The following is a 27,162-nucleotide window of genomic DNA, read 5'->3' as shown; positions in this document are numbered from 1 at the left end:
CATAAAGTACATAGGCAGAAAGCTTTGGGTAGGGACAGAGGCAAATGCACTGGCATGTAAGCAGAGAGGAATGGCTGAACAAGTGTAAACTAATGCCTCAGGTGGGAACATTCTACATGGCAGAGCCGTCAAGAAGTGTCATCTGAACTGTAACAAAACTAAAGCATCACAGATACTAATTAACAAGTATTAAAGGCCCAGTCTTAACTCAATCATTCATATGAATGAGGGCTGCAGGATTGGGCCAGAACCTCCTATCTGATTGATACTGTCCTTTTTAATTTTCCAGTATAACCTTCCCATCCCATTACTCACCAACAGTATTCGATATCATTGAGAGGGATTTCATACATACCTGAATGAATCTCTTTCTGAACAACCCAAGACCTGGAGCTTGTAAATCTCCTAAGTTTCTGTACATTCCTTCATACATTTCCTTAAGGTTATTTTTATTTCTCTGAGTTTTTCCCAACTCATTTTTGACATCCTCAACCCAATCCTGTGAATAGAGAGAGAAAGGGCTGAGGACTGAAGAAAATGATTTACACGCCCTCTCTTTTGTAACCCAGTCAGATGGTATTAGGTCTACTGATGATGTGAATTAGAATTAAAAAGTCTGCTATAATCATTTTAGAGCAAGCTGAAAGCTACAGGAGTGCTATGTAAAATGCTGTTTCTTATACTTTATTTTTTATAATGTTTATTATAGTAATGCCAGGAGGCCAACTGAGTACAGGGCCCCATTCTGCGAGACACTGTACAAAGATAGAATAAAACAGTCCCTAACCTAAAGAGTTTAAATACACAAGACAGACATAAGTAGGGTTAAGGGGTATATCGAACAAGCAGAAGGAACAATGCAATGATTGAAAACATTATGTTAGTTCTACCATACCTTCTGCTTTCGTTTTGTTATTTAAATCCTTTCACTGAGGTTATATTAGGAGGGGATTAGCTAGATGAAGAGCTAAAGGGAAGGAGCAAGAATGGTTAGAGATAATGAGGAAGGGGCTAACAGCCAATCAGAACAGGGAGAGAATGTTCAGAGTGAAAATTGCAGAAAGCACTCTGATGATATCATCTGTGGCCATCAATCCCTGACAATTCCTGCAACTGTTCTCCAGCATCAGTCTGGCTGGCTCCTCTTTGCATTGTCTCTCTCAAAGGCCACATGACTGAGGGGTTCCTACTGTACCTTAAAGAGCATCACTGGATTAGAAAGCTGTTCCAGGGCATGAACAAAATCTTGAATCACTCCTCCTCTGTCTAATTTACTCTTTATCCTGCAAAAGAACAGACCATCAGAATTGGGCAACAAAAGCTGCCATCAGCATATTCTTGTCCAGTCTTCACACAAATACTATGTGTAAAACATATAAATGACAAATAAAATTCTGTGGGGCTCAGGGAAAAGGAGAACTTGAGGATGGGAATTCTCTCTCAGGCTGCAGAGGAACATCAGTGCCTCTAATGCACTTAGGTCTATCCATCTCTCTCTCTGCAACTTGTTATTTTTTGGTATTTGCTAAGAGTCTGCTGTGAAAATAACAACATTTTGAACTGGCAGCTCTCCAGTGGGTACAGCAATCGGCATTAACGAGACTGTATACATCCAGCACATGCCACTGAAGCGGTGTGTGGGTTATTTATTCTGAGTAGCACAAGAAGTGTGGACCTTTGCCTTCCTGTCTCAAACTAAGAAATAATGCAAAAAAGTCATGAGCAAAGACAAAGGGACACATACAATAATAGTAATTTTACAAGGACTGTGTGATAGGCATTACAATGACATGGTAGTCAACTAAAACAGCTCTTGCCCCACCTACAGATGGTGGTGAAAAGCAATGCCAGGAAGACTGTGATGGCTCAGGGCCCTAGAATAAGGGAGCAGCGTGTTTTACACAATGGGAGCAACCTTCCAAAAAGGAAAGCCTGGGCACTCACCTCACTGCTCTTTTTGATGTACAAGGATAGTTTTTTTAATTCGTTAAATTACTTTTTAATGAACAAGTGTCTTTGCTCATTTTGTTACATTTGAAAGATTATAAATGTCAGGGCCTCACTTTCCTCTCTTTGCTAAAGGATCTTAGCAAACGTTAGCAGATATGAATAGTGATGTAACTGGAGATTGAGTTGTGGATTTCCCTCAACCCTAGCAGAGCAGACAAGGAAGGAACCTCACTCTATGATTTTGCACCTGAAACTTTATACTTCAAAAGAGCAGGAAAAGGCAAACATTTTTCTTTTATGTTTTGTAGTTCATTTTTATAGGGCTGTGGGAGGCTAAGCATGAGCAAGGATTGTGGGTGCTCAGCACCTCTGAAAATAATCTAACCACTTATTTAAGTTCTTAAATATGGATGTAGGTGCCTACTTTTAGGCACCCACATTAGAAAAGTTGGCCTAAGTACCTGTTTTTCCATGCCTTCGAACCAAGCACAGGAGATACCAGAGTTTATCTAATATTTTCTATGCTTTTCACAACTATCACATCCTATTAAAATCTTATAGATTTTTAAGCAACATTTCAAATACCACCTTGCTACAAACTCCTTGTTCTTGTGGCCAGTTGCAGTGTCTTTGAAGGAATAGTTTTCACTGCTGATCAGGAAAGGATAGACGATCGCCTGTGGGTAGCTATTTGCAATCTCTTCTACAGTATGTTGCACAGCTACAGCTTCCTCTTTGTCAAGCACTGCCATCAACTGGCTAATCCAACCAATGAACTGCCAGCAGGGAACTGATGAAATCTGCAAAACACAGACAGTGTTTTCACCTTCTGTAGCTCTTTAAAAATCCAGACTACAAACAAAAGCAAACAAAACTACTCTGTGTTCCAAGTCAGCACGCAGAAACATGTGGAAAAATAGAGAACGTTAATTAGATTGCACAGAATGTCCCCTACCAAAGCAATCATTTTCAGTTCTTGATAGGTTTTCATCTGCAAACATTTATGTCTCATTGGCTGAGCCAAGTGAGGCCCTACACTCAACTGGATGGCATTTCTGTGTCTGATTGGATGTAACACAATAACATTCGCATGATGCATCTGATCAATTCCAAACTTTCAAGGAATGTTCTAGGCATCAATGGACAGAACCCTATTGATTTTGGGGAAACCTGGAAAACAAGGAGGAGAAAATTGGGAACACTGAGCTCCTGGTATCTGGTTAGCCCAAAATCAAGAGAGTTCAACATAGCAGCTTTAACAGGTCTGTGTTTGATGTCAGCCATTAACACCTTCAGGCATCACAACATGCCCTGATCTTAGCTCTGCCCTTTGCCTCAATGGAATTTAAAATGCTGACACCCTAAATGACTTATTCAGACAGAAAAGAAACAATAACGAACCCCTGATGAGTGGCTATTGTTTTTGTAAAAACAACAAGGAGTCTGGTGGCACCTTAAAGACTAACAGATTTATTTGGACATAAGCTTTTGTGAGTAAAAACCTCACTTCTTCGGATGCTGTGGCATCTGTCATCTAGGACAGACTTCACCCATAATGTTCTAATGGGGAATTCATTAGAGACACAGTTCTTAGTGTGTGCCTATGCCAAGTCGCTACAGCAGCACAACTATGGTGCTGCAGTTGTGCCGCGATAGCCTCTGCAGTGTAGATGCTTCCTACATAGATGGAAGGGTATTTTCTGTCAATGTAGTTAATCCATAAGAGGTGATAGCTCGGTTCATGGAAGAATTTTTCCATCAACATACTTGAGTCTATAGTAGGGTTAGGTTGAGCTAACTATGTTGCACAAGGTGCAAAATTTTTCATAGCCTTAAGTGATGCAGCTAGGTTGACTTAAGTTTTAGGTGTAGACCAGGTCCTAGTCTTCCAGTCTTGGCTTCCACAGATACATTCTCAGCTTAGTGGGGACAGGCAAGCTGCGATTCTGTTCCCATGATGCCTTCTCTTGCCAGCACAAACCTATAGTGCAGACACAGCCTGCACCCAGGGGCAGCGAGTTATATACACTCGTGGTGCCGGGTCTTCATCAATATTCAGGGCCCGGGGGCCCAGCTCCACCAATGTTTGGGGCCAGGTCTCTCCCCCGGCCCCACGCGCCTCCCCCGAGTGTCCCCTGGCCACTACTTGCTGCCCCCGCTCACCTCCCCTGGAGCCTGCAGCTCAGGCTGACTCTGCTCCAGTCAGCCAGCTCCCGGCATCAACTGCTGCCACAGGGTCCTAGTGCCATTCACCAATGGCAGGGCAGGCTGCCCTTACCCTGCCCTAGCCCTGAGCCTCTCCAACGCCCCAAACCCCTCAACCCCAGCCCCAGACAGAGCCCTCACCCCCCCCACACCCTAATCCTCTGCCCCAGCCCTGAGCCCCCTCCTGCATCATGAACCCCTCATCCTCAGCCCCACAGCCGTCACCCCACACCCCAACCCTCTGCCCTAGCCCTGAACCCCCCTCCCACACCCCAAACCCCTCATCCTCAGCCCCACAGCCCTCACCCCAGCACCCCCTCCTATCCCCAAACTCCCTCCTAGAGCATACACACACACACACACACACCTTCCTCCCCCTTCACACACACACCCTCCTGCCACCAAACTCCCTCCCAGAGCCTGCACGCCCCCTACACCCTCACCCCAAACTCCCTCCCAGAGCCTGCACGCCCCCCTGCACCCTCACCCCAAACTCCCTCCCAGAGCCTGCACCTCTCACCCCCTCCTATGCCCCCGCCCCCACCAAAACTCCGTCCCAGAGCCTGCACTCCTCATCCCCTCCTGCACCCCCACCCCTTGCCCCAGCCCAGAGCCTGCACCCAGCACCCAAACTCCATCCCAGAGCCTGCACTCTGCACCCCTCCTGCACCCTAATCCCCTGCCCAGGGCCTGCACCCCAGACCTCCTCCCCCCACCCAAACTCCCTCCCAGAGCCTTAGGCAGGTGGGGAGTGGAGTTTGGGGAGGGGAGAGGGGGGCGGGTTCTGGGCACCACCAAAATTTCTACAAACCTGCCACCCATGCCTGCACCAATGCAAGAGATTTTTCTCAGTGGGATAGGAGCACCACCTTCCTGAAAAAAGTTTGGTTCTGTCAATGGAAGCATTCTTCCATCAAACACAACTGCATCTACACTGGGGGTTAGACCAAGCCTAAGATAGGAGTAGTCACAAAGGTGGAGGGGGGGGATGTCACAGAGGCCTGGCATGGGGAGAAAGGTGGGGTGTCATACCGAGCCCCTGGCATGGAGGAAAAGGGTTACAAGAAGTCCTTGAAAGAGAGGGATGGGAAACTTGTGGGGGAAAACGAAGGGATACAAGGAGCCCCTCGTGTGTGCAAAGCATTTGGCTGACAGAAGTAAAGTGTGCAGCCCTCTAGTTCAGTGGTTCTCAACCTATTTATCATTGTGGGCTGCATATGCGGCCCACAAAGTGTTAGCTGGGCCACAGGTTGAGAACTACCTAATTTCCCCACTCCCCCCACAAACCCCTATGCTCAGTGCCCTCCGCCCAGAGACCCCTCCACAGAGTGGAGCCAGGAGCAGAGAGCTGGGTGTGGGGCAGGGACGCCGACCGCAGACCCTGCTACACGGGGACCCCGACCCCTGCTGTTTGGGGCCGAGGGGCAGCCAGGACGCCAACCCTGGACCATGCACCCCCTGTGCAGGGCTGGGTGGAAGCAGGCTGCCCGGACCCCGCTGTAGGGGGCCAGGCGGCAGCCAGGACCCTGACCCTGGACCCTGCTGGCGCCCGCAGCGGGTGGCTGTCTGGAGCCCACCGCCCGGCAGGGGAGCCAGGAGCCTATGGCCTTTATTAGCACACAGCAGAGCTGGGCTGCAGCTGTGTGCTAATTGGGCTGCATGTGGCCCATGGGTTGAGAACCGCTGAAATAAAGGGTCTGGAAATGGCCAGTAGGGGATGGGCAGTTGGTCGCTGTTTGCTGCAGGCAGCCCAGGGCACACTGCAGTGTGGAGTATGCTCATCCCCCCCGGAGGAGACACATAGCAGTGGCTAGTGGGGAGGGACGTGCCCCCACATTTCTCCAGACAGACACCCAGAGGCAAGGAAGCAGCGCTCCCTGTGGCGACAGCACTCTCAGTAATCCCCTTCCCTTTCCTCTCCCCACACCATCCCCTTTCTTCTCCACACTGTCCCCTGTTCCATTCCCCCATCCCCATGTCTTCCCCCATCCTACATCATCCCTCTTCTTTCCCCACTGCCTCTTCCACCCACTACTCTCTTGCCCTGCCCCCACACAGGCACTCACCAGCTGTCCAGAATTGGGACACAGCACACATAGAAGATGACGGTGATGAGCACTAGGACACAGGAGGCAGCGTCTTGGAGCTCCCTGCCAGCCTAAGCTGAGGAGAGGGACAGAGGGAGCCTCTTCCCTCCCTGACAGTTAAGCAGAGTGGCAGAGAAATCGGGGGATGGAGGAGCTGGGGGGGAAAGGGGCGATGCCTGCTCAAGCTACAGCTGGCACGGGTTCCCGTGATATCTGGATTTTTAGCGTCCGGTCACCAGTGTTAACCGATACCTGGCAGTGTGTTCCTGCAGCGCGGGGAGACGGAGACGGGAGGGAGCAGGTAGCCAGCTGAGCTCCTTCCAAGCTACAGGGGACTGCTTGGCCTTTCCTGCTGGCAGGAGCACTCCAACAGGAGTGCATGAGCAAGCTCCCCCTCACCCGGCTCTAGCCCTGGCTTCAGCCCCAGCCCCTGCCTGACCAGATCGGCAAACTTTTAATTATTTTTAGCACACAGCTGCGGTGCTGGGCTGCAACTATGTGCTAATTGGGCCGCATGTGATCCATGGGCCACGTGTTGAGAACCGCTGCTCTATTCGTATTTCTTCATTAACCAACTCAGCAGTTGACTCAGCAAAAAGTGCAATGCAACAAGCTCCCAACATCCCATTAAACTAACATACAGATTTACATAATAATCCAAAATTCAACTTGAAATAAAGGGATTCTGTTCAATAAATATTTGGTTCACAATCCACTTTGCTGTCCCAGGAATGGAAGTAACTAACCTCTCGTGCCATTAGGCCCAGTGTCTCTGCTGGATACCTTTCTATTATTTGCAGGAGCCTAGGAAATTTTAGCCTGGCATCTCTGGAATTCAGTTTTAAAGCCTTTATCATTTTCTCCACTACAATGGCTGGGAATGTCTGTAGATCCAGAGCACTGACATCTGTCAAGAAACATTAAACAAAAATTATCAGAAACACCATCTTTTTTTCCATCCCTTTGATCATCTAAAACATTCATCTTTACTTTTAATTGTATTATCTGCTTTCTTGGTGCTCTGTAGGGAATTTTAACTTTTTTTGTTTTTTACTTTGTTCTGTTTCCCATTTGAAGACTTGTTTGAACTGCACACACCACTAGTACGCGTATTCTTGGACTGTAAGCATTAGCTTTTATCAGGAAGCTGCATCATCTCTAGTATCTTTCCCATTTTATACACAGCATTGTCGTGGTCTGGGAATGAACAAGAGGAGCAGCTGCTGGATAGGATGCATATCCCACCAGTAAGATGGAGACCTCATGACTCACTAATGGTGAAGCCAGAAGCAGCCGTCAGAAAGAACAAAAAGGATGTAAATAACATCACAGTTGAGGACAATCTGTTTACATTTAAATTCAAGCCATATAACCTGCTGGGATTTCAGGAGCAGGGTGAAAGCTGATGTATTTTAGGTAAATCCTCCACAACAGGAGTTACTCGCTTGGTATTAAACACCACCTCTTATAAATTCTTCCACGTACAAGAATATTTTCTTTTTAAATGGCCCACCTCTAGTCCCCGCATTTGACTGCTCTCTATTGGCACTCTCCCATCTGAAATTTGCATAACAGCAGGATGAGAAAAATATTTTAATTTCTGACTCACCAGATGAACCTTCTTCCTCTTTACGGAGATGCTTGTCACAGAAATCAACCAAAGTCATGTAAGCATCTATGACTCCAGTCAGGTCTACATGCTCCATAGAGTGAGACTGCACCTCTTCTTCAGCCTTCCTCACTGCAGTGCTGAAGTACTGGAAAGCCTTCTTGTTCAGACCTGCTATCACCTGAAATTCAACCATAAGTGGAAGCCACAATAACAAGGAGAGTTCAGCAAATAGTTCATGGTGAATATTCAACAAATTTAGTTTCTTTTTCTGTTTGCAAATGAAGACTGAGCATGTATTTGTCAAATACTTTATGTGAACAGTTCTTGACCTGAAGATCATTCTTGGTTGCAAGTATTCAATATTTGAAATTTGAGCTATATTGGATACACAGATCATAGGGTATTAGTTCTGTTCCCTGTCTGGATAGGCATAAGTTTTCGATTGGGGCTTCCAATGCAAGTCACATTTACTAGTTTAAGATTCACTTTCTGTGACCATTCTCTACAATTTGGTATTTCCAAGCCAGTAAACTCATTCAACAGACCATTTGCAAACAGTTAACATGAAAGAGACACAAACACAGTTGAAGAAAATTAAGTTTTTAGTTTGAACGAATGTTCATGAGAATAAGTGGGGGATTTTTGTTTGTTTTGTTAAAAAGCTCCTTACCCAGCTCTAGTTTTAAACCTTTATTTATATACAAATTGTGTTTTTTCTGTTATGAGAATTGAGGCACAATGTGGTCATCCCAGATTTCTCTAGTACAATGTACTTAATGGAAGAAATAATGTACAAAGCATTTTACAAACAAACTTACCTAAACTCTGCATACAGATTCCGTCATTTACCAATGCTACCACCTCCTTGGCAGAAATGTGCCAGCTGTTTAGCAGTATTCAGCAATCCCACCCAACAGTTTAGGAACAGCAAGTGAAAAATACTGTATCCAATATAAACTACACTGTGAATTTTTTTGGGACAGTCCCAGGATATAATCCTTTTGGCTAGAAGCAGGAGGGAGGATTAATATGATAACAGGTATCTCCTTAAACAACTGTATTTCGTGATATATCCCATTATCTTGGAAACTCAACAACTCATGGAAAACTTGGTTTTCTAGAGCTATGCTTGTAGCAAAATGATTCATATTACCTTAAATGAAAGAGCAGACTGTGGCCAGGGACAGAAGCTTGGCTCAGCAACTTGACTGACCTGGCAGCTCAGAGCAGGTAACATTTTGGAGAACAGGGACTTACTTCAGGCAAATTTGAAAAGACTTGGTCTAACTTTTTAAACACATTTGATTAATCCCTAGTGGATGAAACCGAGATGTCACTCTCCTTTCTCCACCCTACCCCCACTTCCTTTCTTTCCTTTCCCTCCCTTTCCATTCTTTCGTCTTTTCTGTTCTTCCCTTATTTGTTTGCGGGGAGGGAGGGAATCAAAATATAAACAAAAAAAACCACATTGTGAATTTTATGTAGGCAAAGGGAAATTATTGAAGTTGGAATTTGGTCAGGAGACAAGTGTGAACACCCTTAGGTATTGCAGAAGGTACCATGTTATCTCAGTTTGGTGTCTCATTCAGAAGGCAGTACAGTGCCCTCTAGTACCATGCTGGGACACTGGTTAAATACTTACTCAGAGGGAACAGAATCATCCACAAATTAGGGACACCACTTCCTGCAGTATCTTTCTGGAGGTCTCTCAAACAAGTCTGATCTTTCTTAGTTTTTAAGGATCACAGTGAAAGGTGGTATAGAAGAGATTTCGTGCTCACTTTTCAACTGCTCATTATAAAGAATGTTGTCATTCATTCTGGTAGAGTAACTAGCACAGTAATTTTTAACTTCATTTATGAAATCTTTATACTAATTTTTGTCCTTGTTGTATTGACACTGTTCATTTACAGATTGTACTTGCTCCTAGAGAGACAAGTAACAGTGTTCGTTCATTCTGACTGTAGCTACTCCCAAGGCTCCTAAGAGAGGGTAGCTATCAAGATCAGCAGATATAAATTGATATACGCAGTCTAACTCTCCATTCGGATCCCTTTGAAAGGCATAAGTTCAGTTCTGGGGCATCCTGAACAACTCTGAATACATACATTTGAAGATCTGGTAGGGTCTCCAATTGTGTGCTCTTTATATTGTACTCCTGCTCAATTAAGGCAAAAGGACAATGGGACAAATTTTACTTTTTTTTTTTTTTTACTCCTAGCTATGTCTGATCATTAAAATGACTGAACAATTATTAAAATAAATAGAAAATTAGCTATATTAATTTTAGGAAGTGACTATCTTCATGGGAGATTCACGCGACCAGCCCTGCCTGATGTTAGCATGGATATCAAAGAGCACCACCCATCCAACTACCAGGCTGGCCTCTGCTCCCACACTCTTCTTGCCCTTGTGCATGCACATGCTCTCGGACAGACATCCTTCCTCCATGTAAGATGTCGGTAGGGACAAACACTAGCACAATCCTGGAGGCTCTGGACACAGCAGATTCAAAACCTGCTTCCACAAGTTTTACTTTACCATCTTGGTGGGAGTTCGGGGCCTGGAACCTCCTCTCCAGCAGTGAGTGGGAGGGGGACTGTCAAGGGGCAGGAGCCCATGACTGAGTTAGCGGGGTCCAGGTCACACTAACACAGCAGCTGCAGCACTACTCTCACAGCTGTAGCTCATTGGAGAAATCAGTGCTAGCAGCAGAGAGTACTAGCATGGGTTTACTGTAGTAACATGGGCTTAATGTAACTGAGTTAATGAAGTATATAACAAAATTAGCAATCTACAGCAATGAGTAAGAAGCTCCTTTCCCTTCTCATTTACCTTCTCAGAATTTTCAGGCCTCTCTCCAGAAAGCATCACGACTTTTCTAGCTTTTTCTTCCTCAATTTTTTCAAGACATCCTGGATCTTTGCTAAGGGCACTGGCCAAAATATGGTAAGTGGTACCCAACAGAAGGTTTTGGTTGCGGAAGGCCACTATGTTCTTACTCAGGTAGTCAGATTTGCTCTCATCTGTTGGAATTCAGAAACAAAGTTGATAATTTGGCAGTAAAATGGATTCCCCTTACAAATAGGAAGAGAATCCATAGCATGGGTTCTGCATCAATGGAGTCTGAATAGATAACACTATTACCCAGTAAAGAGATGGTTTTCAACACAGTGAGCATTTGTTCAGGACTATTCTGGCTCTGACTGCGACTATGGCTAAAGCGGCAATAGCTGTGATTCCATCTCAAGAGCCAGTCTTCTCTGGTTTTAGACTCTCTGTGCAGATCCTTCAGAAGCTTCATGGCAACTGAGAAGCTGTTCTACATTAACAGATCAAAATGGGAATTTTCAATAATGCATTAGAAGAAGGGGAAATAAAAAACTACTGTTTGCAGCAAATGAAAAGATCCAAGGATTTTGCAAGAGCCATTACAGGATTCACAAAGTATAACAGGAAAGATCCCGGAAATTCCAGCAAAGTGTGAGGGGCTCCCCTGCCAGGTGGGCTCGGTGTGAAAAACAGGTGTGTGCTAATGGAAGTATTTGATAAAAATAAAAAAATAAACAAACAGTCTAGCTCCAGTCATTTTTAACTCGTAGCCTACTTAAAATACAGAGGTCACCATGTCAACATTTTCCAACTTGATATCTAAAATTAGGTCTCAATCTATCTTTAGACCCATTAATAAGTGGTTTTATTTTCAGAAGTACTGAGTACCCATAACTCCCACTGATCTCAATGGAGACTTTGGGTATTCAGCACTTCTGAGGAACAAGTCACTTAGGGTTAGATTCAGAAAGGGGTTTAGGTGCCTAACTTGTACTTTTGGTGCCTAAATCTCAGGATCAGACACCACTAGTATTAACAAAACTCCCACAGCTCAACTGCCGCTGAATCCTGTAGATGTCTAACTCACTTGGTGCATAATTTTTTGCAGTAGAAGTTCCCTAAGCACCTATGTTTCTGCCTCTGGGTATGTGAACCTCTGCTCCATTCTAGACATCTGGACACCTAAGCCCCAGTGTAATGCACAACCTAGGGAAATACAGGTGTTCCTCCACCTAACTTGCATACAGGGCCTAAGCTGGTAAGCAGGCTCAGAGCTTGCCTGCTGGATTCGGCCCTACAGGTAAGCTCACACAAAACAGACAATGGGGACGTAGCTCAGTCTTTATGATATTCATGTGGAACATGGAAAACCGGTTCAAGGGATCGGCAAGTGAGGGCCCCAATCACTAGGTACGGAATATTCTGATGTGGCCCTCCCTCAGTCTCTCCTGTAGAAGCAGATCCATTGTGGATAAATAATTAAAGAGTCATTAGGCTGGAAAGCGAGAGAGAGCCTGGTGGTTTGAGCACTCAACCAGGTTGTGGGAGTCCCCAGGATCCAGTCTCCCTGCTCTAATGACTAATTATTTTTCCAGAGAGGAAAAGCTTCAAAAGGAAAGACTGTCGGAGCCCCACATAATAATATCCCATAGCCCAATGGTTAGGGCACCTGCCTGAGAGGTGGTGGCAGATCCCTGTTCAGATCCCTTCTTCCCCTCAAGGGGGGGGGGGGGGGCGGGGGGAAGCGGGAAGAGCTTGAACCCAGGTCAGCCACATTCCAGGTGAGTGCTCTAACCACTGGGCTAAAAGTTATGAGAGCGCCTCTCCTCCTCTCCCCACACCTGGTGTCTTGCAAAAATGACATAGGTGTCTAACTCCAAGAGAGGGTTTGCAGCTGAGACTCCCAAGGAGAGGAAGGCACCTCCCAGCAGTCCGGACTTAGATGCTCTACTCGCTGAGCGGGCCGGGGTTTAAGACACTCCCCCTTTGCCTTAGCATCTCCCATTGGCTAGCTTAGGCAGGGAGCATCCTAGCATGCTGGCTTTCGTGAATCCTATTTTTAGGTGCCTATCTCACTACATTCATCATATAGGATGCCTGAGAACTTAGCTCAGGCTTTGTGAATCTCAGTTATTTTCTAGGTGCCTAAAAGTTAGGCATGGTGCATGGAGTATCACAATGCCTCAGTCCCTTTGTGAATCTAGCCCCTCATTGCTAACTTTAGACAAACACTGGCCACAATATCTATTAATGTTATACAAGAAAAAACAAAGCGTTTCAGTGTTAGTGAGTGGGGCAAGATAAGTGATATTGGTTCAATCTCAGTTTGGTCTATATTGTTTTATACAGAACATTTATCTTATGCGCTAGTAAATTTACAAATCAAAGTATGTTGTTAGAAATATAAATGCATTAAATTAAAGAGCTTTAAAATGTGATACATTATGCTACTTTTTCTTGCACAAACACGCCCCCCACAGGCCCACAACTATAACATTTCTGATGCTTTATTTATTTGTTCTGGAAAGTACCAGGAACATCTGGTGAACAAAAAGAGTCTTTGGGCACATTTCCTGAAATAGCACATTATAGAAAAGTTGTTAATTAACAGTAGTCATCTACAATCCTGTAGAAAAGGAACCAGGCATTCAAGAACATACTGTTTGGGGAAATCCTGCATTGGCAGCAGTATGACCTGGACAACCTAATCTGTCTCTTCCAGTTCTAATAGCTATGGTTTTCTGATGAATCAAGCACTACCAGACAGTGAAGAGTCACCTGTTTCCTGGCACTCTCTATCATCTTCATTTTCATGTTAAATTTGCAGCTTCTAATCATTGAATGAATGTCTTCTTCCTGCATATCTGTTTCCATTTTGTCACCAACATCTCCCCTTCCATCCACCTCCATACTATCATCAGCCTGGATGTTAGGCAGTTTCTCCTGAATTTTTCCAAGAAAGAAACATCTGCACAATGGTGAAAGGAAATAAGACATTAACATACAGTGGGAAGCACACAGGTGATTTTAAACCTTCCTCTCCTTGATCTATATTCAATGCTGCCATATTTCCCACTGGTAAATATGGCTAAGCGGCTTCAGTCACTGACTGATGTCATTATTATTAGTGATTGTGAACCTCTTCAGTAAGGAGTAGGCATAATCAATTAATAAAATTAACAATCACAACCAGGGTGGACTGACCTAATGAGTACCCCTAGGTCTTGAAATGGTGTCCCTTACACATATTTCGTTTTTTAATCCTGGCTATGGGGTTAGGATTTTTATTGGAGACTATGGAGTTTAGGTGCTAGAAAATGTCCATAATTCCATTTTTACTAGAATACTACCCCAAATGTACCAAGACAAACCTATAGCCCTTGTCCTGATGCCAGCATAACTGTAAGAAACATGTAGACTGGCTTATAAACTATAAATGCCAGCTAGAGCTGACTGAAACTTGGGAAAATTTCAATGGTTCATGGAAAATGGTTCAAAAGTTCATGGAAAATTTCAATATTTCTAAGAGCAGTGGTGAAGCTGACAAGAATCATGTCAATTTCAGTCAGCAGTTGCCAGGGTTTCCAGCCTCTGGGGGTCCAGGGCAGCCCCACTATGTGCACAGCCCTGACACTGGGAGCTGCAGAGCTTCCAGACATCTGGGCCTGCTGGCTTCAAGTCTTTCAAGTGGGTGGGTCCTGGGAGCCAGTTGACCTGGGAGCAGTCTGCATGGTGGGGCTGCCCAGAGCCATGGACCCTAGAAGCCCAGGCTCCCCGGCAGCCTGCCATGAAACCAAGCAGAGTTCCCTTGGAAACCTGCCTGTGATTCAATTAAAGTTCGTCAAACCAGAGATGCTTCCGTGACACACTTCAGGTTCAATAAAACGGCATTTCCCAATGAAACTGTTTCACTGGAAAAATCCTGAGCAGCTCTAGCACGAGCCTATATTTCATGTCAAACTCTGACCCAACTGCAAACCTTATTTAGGTTTACGTAAGTGCCCTTTAAGATTTGTATTACAGTCATGCCCTGAGACACCAGTCACTATCAAGGGACCCACTGGAGGTTTTGGCTCCTGGCTGAACAAGCACTGCCAAGCCTGCTGAGACTCCATAATCAGCAAATTTTAAGGTGCTTATTTGGCTGAGAGAAAGGTAATGATGAAGACTGAGCCCTGGTCTACACTACGGGGTTAGGTCGAATTTAGCTGCTTTAGGTCGATTTGAAAATGAATGCGTCCACACAACCAACCCTGTTCCATCGACTTAAAGGGCTCTTAAAATCAACTTCTGTACTCCTCCACAGCGAGGGGAGTAGCGCTAAAATTGACCTTGCTGGGTCGAATTTAGGGTAGTGTGGGCGCAAATCGACGGTATTGACCTCCGGGAGCTATCCCAGAGTGCTCCATTGTGACTGCTCTGGACAGCACTTTGAACTCCGATGCACTAGCCAGGTACACAGGAAAAGCCCTGGGAACTTTTGAATTTCATTTCCTGTTTGGTAAGCGTGGCGAACTCAGCAGCACAGGTGACCATGCAGTCCCCCCAGAATCATAGACCGTAGAATGTTTTTATGCTCCCCCTATCATCCCTGTCCCTGAGGTTATCGCAGATTAGAAGGCTAAGAAAACACACTTGTGATGACATGTTTTCCGAGCTCATGCAGTCCTCCCGTGCTGATAGGGCACAGCTTAATGCATGGAGGCATTCAGTGGCAGAGGCCAGGAAAGAATTAAGTGAGCGCGAAGAGCGGAGGCAGGACACGATGCTGAGGCTAATGGGGGAGCAAACGGACATAATGAAGTGTCTGTTGGAGCTGCAGGAAAGCCAACAAGAGCACAGACCCCTGCTGCATCCACTGTATAACTGCCTGCCCTCCTCCCCACGTTCCATAGCCTCCTCCCCCAGACGCCCAAGAACTGCTGCTTACTACTGTCCAGGCTTCATGAGCCATGGGAGTAAGGGGTAGGCACGACTGCACGGTGCTTCCAGCTGGGAGAGCAGCCTGAGGCAGAAGCCTCCAGCTCGCATGATATTCCAGACAGGACTGAATCTCCATGAGACGAAACTTAAAGAAGAGAATGACCTGGAGTCTCTGGCTCCCATTCCGTGCTCTAAGAGGAGGATAGCCTTGTCTGTCTAGGCGCCTCTGATCAACCTCACCAAGGTCTGCCAGGAGCACCCAGGAGACGTACAACGGCTATCAGTCCTACTGCACCGTCTGCCACAAAGGCAAGGAGCTGCTGCTATGTAGCAATGCAGTACCGCGTCTGCCAGCAGCACCCAGGAGACGTACAGTGACGGTGAGCTGAGCAGGCTCCATGCTTGCCGTGGTATGGCGTCTGCACGAGTAACCCAGGAAAAAAGCGTGCAATGATTGTCTGCCATTGCTTTCATGGAGGAAGGGAGGGGGGCCTGACGACATGTACCCAAAACCACCCACGACAATGTTTTTGCCCCATCAGGCATTGGAAGCTTAATCCAGAATTCCAATGGGCAGTGGAGATAGCTACCCACAGTGCACTGCTCTGTAAGTCGATGGTGGCCACGGTAGTGAGGATGCACTCCGCCGACTTAATGCGCTTAGTGTGGACATATGCAATCGACTGTATAAAATTGGTTTCTAAAAATCGACTTCTATAAAATCGACCTAATTTCGTAGTGTAGACATACCCTGAGGAAAGGAGTGTGATCTGAAGTTGCATTGAGAGAAAGTAGAGGATGTGGAGAAATATTATGGGGAGGAGAGAGACATTAAAAAGGTTAGAGAAAGCATCTGAGCCTCTTGAGAGCTTGTCTAAAGAAAGTCTCTCAAGGGTCAGCCATTTCAGGTAACTGTTGCACAACAGAAGTTTTGGTTATAGTAATAGTTAAAGACAGTCACATAAATACACCTCTACCCTCATATAACGCGACCCAATATAACACGAATTCGGATATAACACGGTAAAGCAGTGCTCTGGGGGGGCGGGGCTGCGCACTCCGGCGGATCAAAGCAAGTTCGATATAACGCGGTTTCACCTATAATGCGGTAAGATATTTTGGCTCCCGAGGACAGCGTTTTATAGGGGTAGAGGTGTGCCTGAAGAACATGGTGATAACTGGGGTTGGGTTCTTTGTATAAAACTTTGTTAAAACCTCTAGCTATTTAAAGACATCCAGCAACTGAGGGCCCATTTTTGTGACTTTTACTCATATTGAGGGGCACTTAGTGAGTAGTCCCATTGTGATAAATGTGACTATTCACCCACGTACTCCTCAACATATGTAAGAACTGAAGAATTGGGCCAGGATGGATGGCTGGCAAAAATCTTAATTTAGAATCCTGATTTGCTTATAGTGTACCTAGCAATTGATGGATGACAAACAATTTTAAGCTTTAGGCTATTGGTCTAATCTGCTAACTACACTATTTATATGAAAACATCCTCTTATCCACCTACCCATCCCATCTGCCCTTTGCTCCTCTCCATATGTTAGTAATATGAAAACAATTTGTTCCATCTGAAAGGCAAGACATAATAGTACTTAGAAATCATCAAGTGCTGGATTCCAAGCAAAAATTTCCACAAGCAACATCAGAAATATAGCAAGCTTAACTAACATGTAGAATCATAGTTAACAGACAAGTGTCTCATCTTACCGGTTTGTAATGATGTCATCCCAGATGTTCATGGGGTCCATTTTATCATCTGGATATCTGTTTGTCCAAATTCTAAGAAGTCTCTTAAGGGAAGCTTGAGAAGCTAAGCTGCCTAAAATCAATTAAAAATACTTTAAAAAAAGGCTGCATGGAGGTAATGTGAAAATGTAGGGGGTCAAACCATGATGTTTAGAATCACAGAATATTAGGGTTGGAAGAGACCTTAAGAGGTCATCTATTCCAATCCCCTGCTCAAAGCAGGACCAACACCAACTAAATCATCCCAGCCAAGGCTTTGTCAAGCCAGGCCTTAAAAACTTCTAAGGATGGAGATTCCACCACCTCCCTAGGTAACCCATTCCAGTGCTTCACCACCCTCCTAGTGAAATAGTGTTCCCTAATATTTAACCTAGACCTCCCCCACTGCAACTTGAGACCATTGCTCCTTGTTCTGTCATCTGCCACCACTGAGAACAGCCGAGCTCCATCCTCTTTGGAAGCCCCCTTCAGGTCACTGAAGGCTGCTATCAAATCTCCCCTCTCTCTTCTCTTCTGCAGACTAAATAACCCCAGTTCCCTAGCCTCACCTAGTAAGCCATGTGCCCCAGCCCCTAATAATTTTTGTTGCCCTCCACTGGACTCTCTCCAATTTGTCCACATCCCTTCTGTAGTGGGGGGACCAAAACTGGACGCAATACTCCAGGTGTGGCCTCACCGGTGCTGAATAGAGGGGAATAATCACTTCCCTCGATCTGCTGGCAATGCTCCTACTAATACAGCCCAATATGCCGTTGGCCTTCTTGGCAATTTTAAAGAGATAATTGCTATTTTAAATCATCATGGAAGGATTTCATTGCAAGGGCTAGAAAGATAAAACATAACATAGCGGATGACCCTTTTAAAAAATATCTTCACTATATCAGAAACAGATTCAGAGTCTTTTGACATGTGAAAATAACTAGACTAGCTCTTTCCAAAAACAAAAAGGTCAATGCCACAATGTATATACACAAAATAAGAGAAAAATGCTGTGGGGAAAATACACAGCACACTGCTGACTCATATCCAGCTTCTCGTCCACTGTAATCCCAGGTCCTTTTCTGCAGAACTGCTGCTTAGCCAGTTGGTCCCCAGCCTGTAGCGGTGCATGGGATTCTTCCGTCCTAAGTGCAGGTCTCTGCACTTGTCCTTGTTGAACCTCATTAGATTTCTTTAGAACCCAGTGAGAGAAGCACAGATTGACACAGCAGCAGCCAGCAGTTAATATAATGAAACTCACTCAAATTTCCTGGTTTCTATTAAATGAATCATTCAGTCTGGTGTTTATTATACTATTTTCCAGTTATTGCTGTATCTCAACTACTAGAGAGTAAAGAAACTAAAAGGGGCAATAATTATCACTGGAAAAGAATGACAGTTATTACCAGTATTCCTCATAGGAGTAAAGTGGAATACAAAGGTACAATTGTTAACTAGAATTTTGTACTAAGCTGATAAGATGTAAGTAACTTTATATTTTATGCCTAAAATAGCAGATATTATTGGAACATATGATCTATCTCTGCTGTTCACTACTATCAAACTAGTCTAAAACTAATCGTGTAATTTTAAAGAGATAATTGCTATTTTAAATCATCATGGAAGGATTTCATTGCAAGGGCTAGAAAGATAAAACATAACATAGCGGATGACCCTTTTTAAAAATATCTTCACTATATAAGACACAGATTCAGAGTCTTTTGACATGTGAAAATAACTACACTCGCTCTTTCCAAAAACAAAAAGGTCAATGCCACAATGTATATATACAAAATAAGAGAAAAATACTGCAGGGAAAATATCTTACTTGGTTTGCTTATAAAATTGATGAATTCCTGTATTTCTGTTAAAGCTTGGACAGACTGCAGCTTTGTTAGTCGACTTTGGTGTAACAGAGTGTCAATACTGGAATAGTTCTAGGAGAGGGAAAATGATTTTTAAGTGATTTCTTACCCTGTTTTTATTTAAAGCACTGTAGAGCAGATAAATAACCGATCCTTCTATGTGCTATGCTCAACTAGATTGTGATTCATATCATCCGTAGAAAAGATGCATAAAACCAACCAGTATCAATTTACGCTAGTTAGAGGTTTTCAAAATGACACGAGTGAACTAGGCTGAATAAACTCAGTATGATATACTAGGGAAGAGGAGGGGACAGAGTGAATAAACTGAAAGAAAGGAGTAAGACACCCCCAAAATAGGGCAGGCATGCTGCACTGGATGGCTGTCTCCATTTCTTAAGTTCCTGGGGTGAAATCCTGACCCCAGGGAAGTCAATGGAAGTTTTGCCATTCACTTCAAGGGGGTCCAGATTCCATCCTTTATATTTTAATCTTGAAGTAATGTTCCAGTAGCAGCAAGAGCTGCACCTTACATGTCTTCCTACAGAGAATCACAGCAGACATGTTACAGCAGCTTTGTTACCTGCATGAAGGCCTGCATGCCACTGCTGATGTAATATCTGGCTCTGTCAAAGTCATCCTGCAAGATGTAGAGAAGACTCAGCTCTTGGCTGTAATACATTTCTATAAGGGCTTTCCTCTGTTCTATCTTCATAGCCTCATCAATGAAGGTCAGCAAGGACTGGTCATTGCCCCCATGGAGCAGTAATTTCAACTTACTCCGTATTATATATGGCAGGTAGGTTTCCTATAGAGGAAAAAAGAAAAAAAAAGTCTCTTTACTCCTAGGGCAGGATACTGAATAATCACTTCTGCCATCTGTTGCTGGTGATGTCGAACCATATGCAAGACATATAGGGGCCTGGTTCCATCTGCTACAGGCCTAAAGATTTTCAAATTAGGAAAAGACTAACATATTTCACCAAATGTAATTATACTTTTCAGTGTATCTTAACCTTTTTCAGATTAACTCCCATCACCCAACAAGTCACACAGCACCCTCTTCTGGTGGGCTCATGCAGTTGCACAGGTACTGGTGCTTGGCATTTCTTATCAACTTCAAAATAAATTTGGTGGGACCCTCCAAATACAGGAGGAGGAGAAAAATAAATGACAGCAGCATGAAGAGTGCAAAGAGGACAAGGTGACCAGGCTAGAGCCATTTGCTGAGTCATGGGACTAAAGGGCAACTTGAGACGCTACAGAATAGCAAAAAATATTTACTTTAATTACTGTTGACCGTAATTTTTATAAGAAAACTCATCTAAATTGTGCAAAGTACTTTGGTGATCAAGTCACTTTACCTCTATCCCTAATCAAGGCACCACAGTAATGGCCCCTGTACAAATGGAATCAGTGTGAAATCAACTCTAATCTAGCAATGAGTTCACAAACCTGATAAAATGGATCACTCCACGTTTTGTTTAGGTCTGGAGGTTGTCCGCTATCAATATTAACAGTGGAACAATACTCCAGTGACTTCCACTCTGTCAGATGGTTGTAGCATTCAAGAGATGCAAGTTCCCAGAAATCCTTTTCTGCTTCAGTAGGTTCACCATCTGGCCAGTCTTGTTTAGAGAGAGCCTAAAAAAGGAATGTCAGATGGAAAAAAAAAAAAAAAAAAAAAAAAAGTAGGTTCTGAGCTGTAATATTATGATTTTTTTACTATTCTAGCTGAACACCTTCAAGAGAACCCATAATGTTTTCACTGTTGCATGACAATATTTTATTCCTTTACCAGCACTTGTGTTTAATCAGCAAATAGGACCTAAGAAAATGTTCCAAAGAATTCTTCAAAATGTAAGCCAGTCACACCTTTAACATATAAAACTCAGTTCAGATGTGAGCTTCAGTCAACCTGTATTTGTAAAGAGCTGCATTTTTCCACCTTTCATTTAGCCCAAACATTCTGTAGGTAAAATCATTTCCACACATTTTTTAACCATTATCAACTTGTGAACACAAATAGAACTTACATGGGCAGAGCATAGGCACTTAATTTACATTCTCTAATGATCTTCTGTGTATACTGAAATTATATTGATTTATGCCTGTAAAGTTGTGTGACACCAATGGAGAGAACTTGAAAATTTGTCTCAATAAGCACTGTCTGTTATGAACTGTTATTTATATTGCATTTGACCACGCATCTTTTATGGATCTTGACTCATATAATTAAGTGAACTACAGAAAAGAACGTTTAAAGCAACACGCTGTCTCAGAATTTTTGTTTTGATAGAAGTAAAATAAAAGGGTCTTAGAAAAAAAAATCTGAGAGGAAAGAAATAAACTATATTTGTCATGTAGTTTTTTACCTCATCATATTGTTTAGCTGCTTCTGCATAATCACTTCTTGCCTCCGCTAACAGTGCATTCTGGGTAATTTCCTTAGTTCCAATCTTTCCACTGAAAATACCACGAAGAACATCATAATCTCCAACAGATCGATAAAGCCTAGTAAAGTTAAAAGGCAAACAATTATTATTATTTGAAAAAGAACAGTTTTCTATTCAAGTGCAAAGTATCCAGGTACAAAGTACTTCAGTATTACAACTGATGCATGTTAGATAGTCTATGCAAACTTACTGCTCTATAACTGCCTGGCTGCATAGAATGCATTACTGATGCATGGATATTATTCTTCTATCAGATTATAAATTTATAGTGGATTGTGTAAACTCCACTCTGGCCAAAAAAATGTTTAAACAATGCTGCACACACTACTCCGAAATCCCCTGCAAGAGTATAGCGTTTAACTGGACTGGAAACCAAGCTGTTGAATCCGTACCAGAGAATGTATTGGAAAAGATTTAGGACATGGGAGTAGCCCTGCCTGAAAGGTCAATAATTAGCTCAGAAGTATTAAAAATATACCTAGTATGAAAATCAAGCCCTATATATGACTAGAACTCTTGGCTGATTTAATTTGAACAAAAACTACCCCAATTAATTTCTGCAACAAGCACTCACTTAGCAAGTTCAATCCATCTGATTACATCTGGAGAGAGCGCTGCCCTTCCACGCATTCGTTTGGACAGTGGTTCTTCTTCTGAAGAAAGACGAGTTAGAGCCTGTTCAAGAAGCAGGATGCCCACGGGTTGCTGTAAACTGGCTAAGCAGCTAGTGCTCACAGTGGCTGAGTCGAGGTCTAGCAGCTCTCTGTGCTGGTAACTCATTTCCTGTAAAACAAAGACATGGGCAGTTAATGGGCCTGTAAGTATTGGAAATAGGCTTTATAGAGAAAATCTTTTCGTTTTCTTTTCCTAAAGTGAAAGAAAGCTTGGATGGAGGCTAGTGCATCTAGTGATTTTGTGAATAGTTTTTCGCATGCCAGCTGGTGCAGGAATTTTACATCTTGCCTGCAAGCTACTTTGAGGCCCTAAGACCTTGGCATTTTGGATAGAATGAAATGAACAGGCTACATTTGGTGTATGTATGCCACGTGCTTGAGACATATCTTTAGAGCTTGAGGAATGCCCATTTATGCCACAATCTTCCAAGGATTAGAACAAAACAATGGGATAACTATTTCCCAGGAACTGTGGAAAGAGGAATTTACCTTGGACGGAAAGATTTCTGGAGCTCTAAGAATAACCTTTTCCTTATGACAAAGGCAGCGTGGTTCTTGTATGGATATGGGAACTAATTCCCAAACCTGCCTTTTGGAGGTAATGGTGACTAAAAATGCCAGCCACATGCTTGTCTAATCATTCTGATTAAATTTGGCAGAGATACTCAGACAGAGGAATCGATGTGCCTGTCTACAAAATGCTGCTGTGGCTGGTTCCACATTTCTAAAGGTGCTTGGTTGTAGGACTCCAACCAAACCTCCTGGAGAAACTTTAGTGTATCTGAGATCACCAGAACTTTGAGATTAATATTTGTATCTAGTGATCAGACTCCTTTGTGCTGGGTACTGCACAAATGAAGAAGCAGTGCCTGTCCCAAAGAGCACCAGAAATGTAAATCTGACCAGACCAGTGAATGAAATATTCTGATTGTTATAGTTTGGTTTCCAGACAGAACTCAGAAGATAATGGAGAATCCATGCTGAAAATTAAACTTCTCTGCCAATACCCAGACTGTTAACTGTAGGTGTTCCTATAGGAGTCCCAGTTTCAACGGATCTGGTGTTTTCTGCATGTACAAGGTGGGGGTCTTTGGTTATCTAGCAAGTCCAACATGCCTTCTGGGCCAGTGGAGGACTAGCAAGAGGACCACAACTCCTTTTTCTTCTTTTCAGTATCCTTTATGTGAACTGTCTTGAAAGGCAGCAGATTCTACTCTACCCAGGACATTATTTCCATTTCCAAAGAGAAGCTCTGACTCTGGTTACTCCCTAGTTATGGAAGGGATATAAACACTCATGCCTCAATCATAAACCAACCTCTAACAGGAGTTAGCAGGATACGTTTTCTGCAAGTACCACAATTTCCCACTAAATGGTTTCTTACACTTTCCACTGATGCAGTCAGTATTGGCCACTATCATAAAAAGGATATTGGATTGCATGGACAACTGGATGACTCCCCTGGGGTCCATATTTGCAGGTTTTGCTTTTTTTATTTTTTAAATAAAGACATGCGCTAATAGAGATGTCAAAATGAACTGAAATGTTGCGTACTATGAGATTCTGTATATTTGTCTTCCAAGTATGCTTGCTTCCATAGTGAGTATGCAAGAGTCTAGAGTGAAAGCTAGGTTGGCTTTCAGCATGATGTTTGCATTTACCCGTCCCCAAAGGGTCATTTGGATTTGATCTGAGAATTACGCCTAACTTTGCATTGCATCAAGTGCATGACTCTATGTTCTCAGAAAGCATTTCAGCAGGAGCATTTTGAGAAACCCACACAAGGGATGAAGGTGGTGCATAACACCAGCAACCCTAGCCATTGGAAATAGCTGGTTACTGATGACCCCTTAGGAAATGATTGATGCCATGAAGTTTTGGATTTCTGCAAATCTTTACCATATGGCAAAATTACAGCCAAAGCCATATCTATTTTGACCTCTGGGTAGGAACTCTCCATTGCGATACAAAATTCCCCTTGATTATAAAAAAAACTGGTGGCTATGAATCCTTTCCAGCAGTGAACTTATGATTGGGTCTGTTTCTCTTGATAGGGTGCTGTAGAGGTTTATTTTTGTTTTGTGATGCATGTGTGGTATTTCTTCCCCTGGCTGTATACAGCGGAGAGATAGAACACTATTTATCCTGGCCTGGGAACACAACAGAGGAGGGCTACTGGTACACATACCTCAATTGTGGAAGTAGCTTGCTAGAAGTTCCTGGGAGCCTGAAGGCTGGCACCCAAGTAAGTATTGTAGGAGCAACCTAGAACCACTCAGGGCTTTACTCAGTAAATCAGGATAATTTTGAACATGAGAAGGGACTTGCCCTTCTGTAATCCCATGAAGGTGCACCTTTGTGGGGAGTGGAATACTCATGTGCCTCCATTTGGGTCATCGACTGCCTCGAGTGCTTCTAAGGCTTTAGTGTGGAGCCAGCCTGTGGAGCAGGGAGTATCTGGGTGTGGGGACTCTGGATCTTCTCTGGGTATTTTCCCCTTCAGTGCCTGTTTATTGTGGGACCTACCCCATGAGCTGTCCAGAGAACTTCCTCCTCCTCCTCCTCCTCATTAGGCTCGCTCTCCAAAACCTCAGAAAGTCATGATCAGGCTTTTCTGCACTGGAGTCATGGCTCCTTGGGGCAGGATGGGGATCCGACATGCTGGTCAGATTCTGAACTCCGTGCCCTAGCAGTGCAAGGGTCAGCTGGCTGGTCACAGGCAGGGCATAATTCATCCTCTGTAGAACCCATACGTGATGTCTCACACAGGGAACATCACTTAGATTTAAGCCAGGTGTTTGTAGGATAGCTGTGCCATGCCTGACTAGGGGCAGAGGAGTCTGGCAGGGAGGTGCTATGCCTACAGAGGCAGATCCAGGTGGCAGAAATGACCATGCAGTTATTTACCTCATCCAGGGGAGGAGGAAGGCAAGTTACACACACACACACACTTTAAAAACAAAAGGGTCAGGAGAATCTGAACCACCAAATTGTTCCACTACCAGGGGCAGAAAATCTGGTGGCCTGAGCTGAAGACTGGAGTTTAGTCCTGGACTCTCCAGCAACAATATTCCACCTCCAAATTCCACCATTGAGGGGCATTAGCCAATGAGGAGAGAAGCTGTGCAATAGAAATAGGTCATTACTCCATGTGCATATCTGAGGTTCTTCGAGATGGTTGTCCCTGTGGGTGCTCCACTTTAGGTGTCTTGATACCCTGTGCTTGTAATCAGAGATTTGTGGTAGCAGTGCCTGGTTGGGCTGCACATGCACTGTAGCCATCTCGCACCACATCGAGCGTTTACATAGCAGTGCGCAGCCAACTGTCCCCCTGTTCTTTCTCTGCCTCAGAGAATCGGCCTGAAACTCCGAAGTAGAGGGGAGGAGGGAGGGTAGTGGAGCACGCACAGGGACACCATCTAGACGAACCTGTTACTGCACAAGGTGAGTAACCCTCTCTTCTTCTTTGAGGAATGCCCCTGAGGGTGCTCCACTTTAGGTGACTGTTGAGCGGTGCCCCTCTGTGGAGGGGAGGGGCTTTGGAGTTGGTCTATTGATAGCAGATAACACCGCAAGTCCAAAGTGAGCATCTCATGAATAATTTTAAATTGTTTTCACTTCCAACCCCCCATTTATGCAGCAGCTGGTGAAAATACCAGGTGACTTCTCTGAGCTCCATTCCTGTGCTTTTTATTAAGTTTAAAGGTGAAAAAGTAACAGCAGAAGCAGAATTTCACAATTTAGTTGCTGTGTGTCTTCATCTTACTTTTATTTTTCCATAATTTTCTGTAATTTCATACCGTGAGCAGCCAAAATACAACAATGATGTTGACAGAGGCTAACAGGCAGAGAGCACAGTTCAATGCAAGTAACAATAAAATACTGAGCTTGGGAACCAGCAAAAAAAATAAAGAGAGTCAAGAGGGAATACATGATGGCTAGAAAGCCATAGTGAGATGCTGGCCTGAAAAGCACAGAATAATGCCCAAAGCATTCAACTTTATGTGGAGCTGCAGAGACGAAAGTACACAGGAAGCTGTAATTTTTCATATGTGCAAATATTAAGGCTAGGAAGTGAGGTTATCACAGTTTAGAAAACTGGCTTGACACTAGACATGATTTGCAGAACAGCAGCATTTCACTGTAATAAGAATGACACCTGCTCCCACAGATTAGGTTTTTCAAATTTCTGTGCTAGAAAGTTGAAGCTAAACTAGTTGCCATTCTAAAGGAATGTTATTTTGTAATGACTTCAGAATTTTGTAAGTTACAAATAGATTGATCAAAATTAACTCAAATGAGAAGAGATGTTAACTATAGCGAGGTTTGTATATGAGAAGTGTTTAATTATTACTGTGATTACTTGGATAACCATACATTTTACTAGAATCTTTGAAAAATAAGGTAAAACTGGAGTAGACATGCTATTAAAAATTGCATGTTGGTGATATGGAAACGCACCAAAGAGGAAGCAGAGGAGAAAGGCTCGAGGATCAGTGTCAATGGGAAAAACTTTCCCTTCAGCAGGAAGCTGTCTGCATCACTAGTGAAAGTACATTGGTAATTATTGTAAGGGAATAAACTGAAGACATTGCCAAGCAATGAATAAGAGTTGCTGGAAAAAAACATATGCTATCAATGTTTGTGAGCCTTATACCTCAAAGTATTTCTTAATGCAGCATTTCCGAAAATGTAAAGTGCACTCCCCTGAGTGAGTATGAAAGATTAGCTGGGATGCCCAGACTTCTCAATTATTCTCTGAACTTTTATTTAAAAACAAGTATCTCTCTGTTGTGGTTGCAGAAAAAAACCTTCAAAAT

The 27,162-nt window shown here is 43.7% G+C and overlaps 1 protein-coding gene across 1 annotated transcript in view; it reads right to left on the bottom strand.

Moving 5' to 3' along the window:
• The window catches only part of PRKDC (protein kinase, DNA-activated, catalytic subunit), a 161,204-nt gene that overhangs the window by 13,086 nt on the left and 120,956 nt on the right, over positions 1–27,162 (bottom strand). The window contains exons 63-76 of the mRNA XM_054017878.1: positions 22,243–22,451; positions 21,588–21,726; positions 20,668–20,856; positions 19,796–20,020; positions 19,176–19,284; positions 17,330–17,441; positions 13,465–13,654; positions 11,002–11,176; positions 10,690–10,880; positions 7,852–8,032; positions 6,989–7,149; positions 2,539–2,750; positions 1,196–1,283; positions 356–499 (exon numbers count right to left, since the gene is read on the bottom strand). Of these exons, the coding sequence (XP_053873853.1) occupies positions 356–499; positions 1,196–1,283; positions 2,539–2,750; positions 6,989–7,149; positions 7,852–8,032; positions 10,690–10,880; positions 11,002–11,176; positions 13,465–13,654; positions 17,330–17,441; positions 19,176–19,284; positions 19,796–20,020; positions 20,668–20,856; positions 21,588–21,726; positions 22,243–22,451 (2,325 nt within the window). The remainder of the gene's footprint in view (positions 1–355; positions 500–1,195; positions 1,284–2,538; positions 2,751–6,988; positions 7,150–7,851; positions 8,033–10,689; positions 10,881–11,001; positions 11,177–13,464; positions 13,655–17,329; positions 17,442–19,175; positions 19,285–19,795; positions 20,021–20,667; positions 20,857–21,587; positions 21,727–22,242; positions 22,452–27,162) is intronic.

The sequence above is a fragment of the Malaclemys terrapin genome, chromosome 2, assembly GCF_027887155.1.
Source record: "Malaclemys terrapin pileata isolate rMalTer1 chromosome 2, rMalTer1.hap1, whole genome shotgun sequence".
NCBI lineage: Eukaryota > Metazoa > Chordata > Testudines > Emydidae > Malaclemys > Malaclemys terrapin.
Note: the sequence above shows the minus strand (reverse complement) of the source record. Positions and strands in the feature narration are given on the sequence as shown.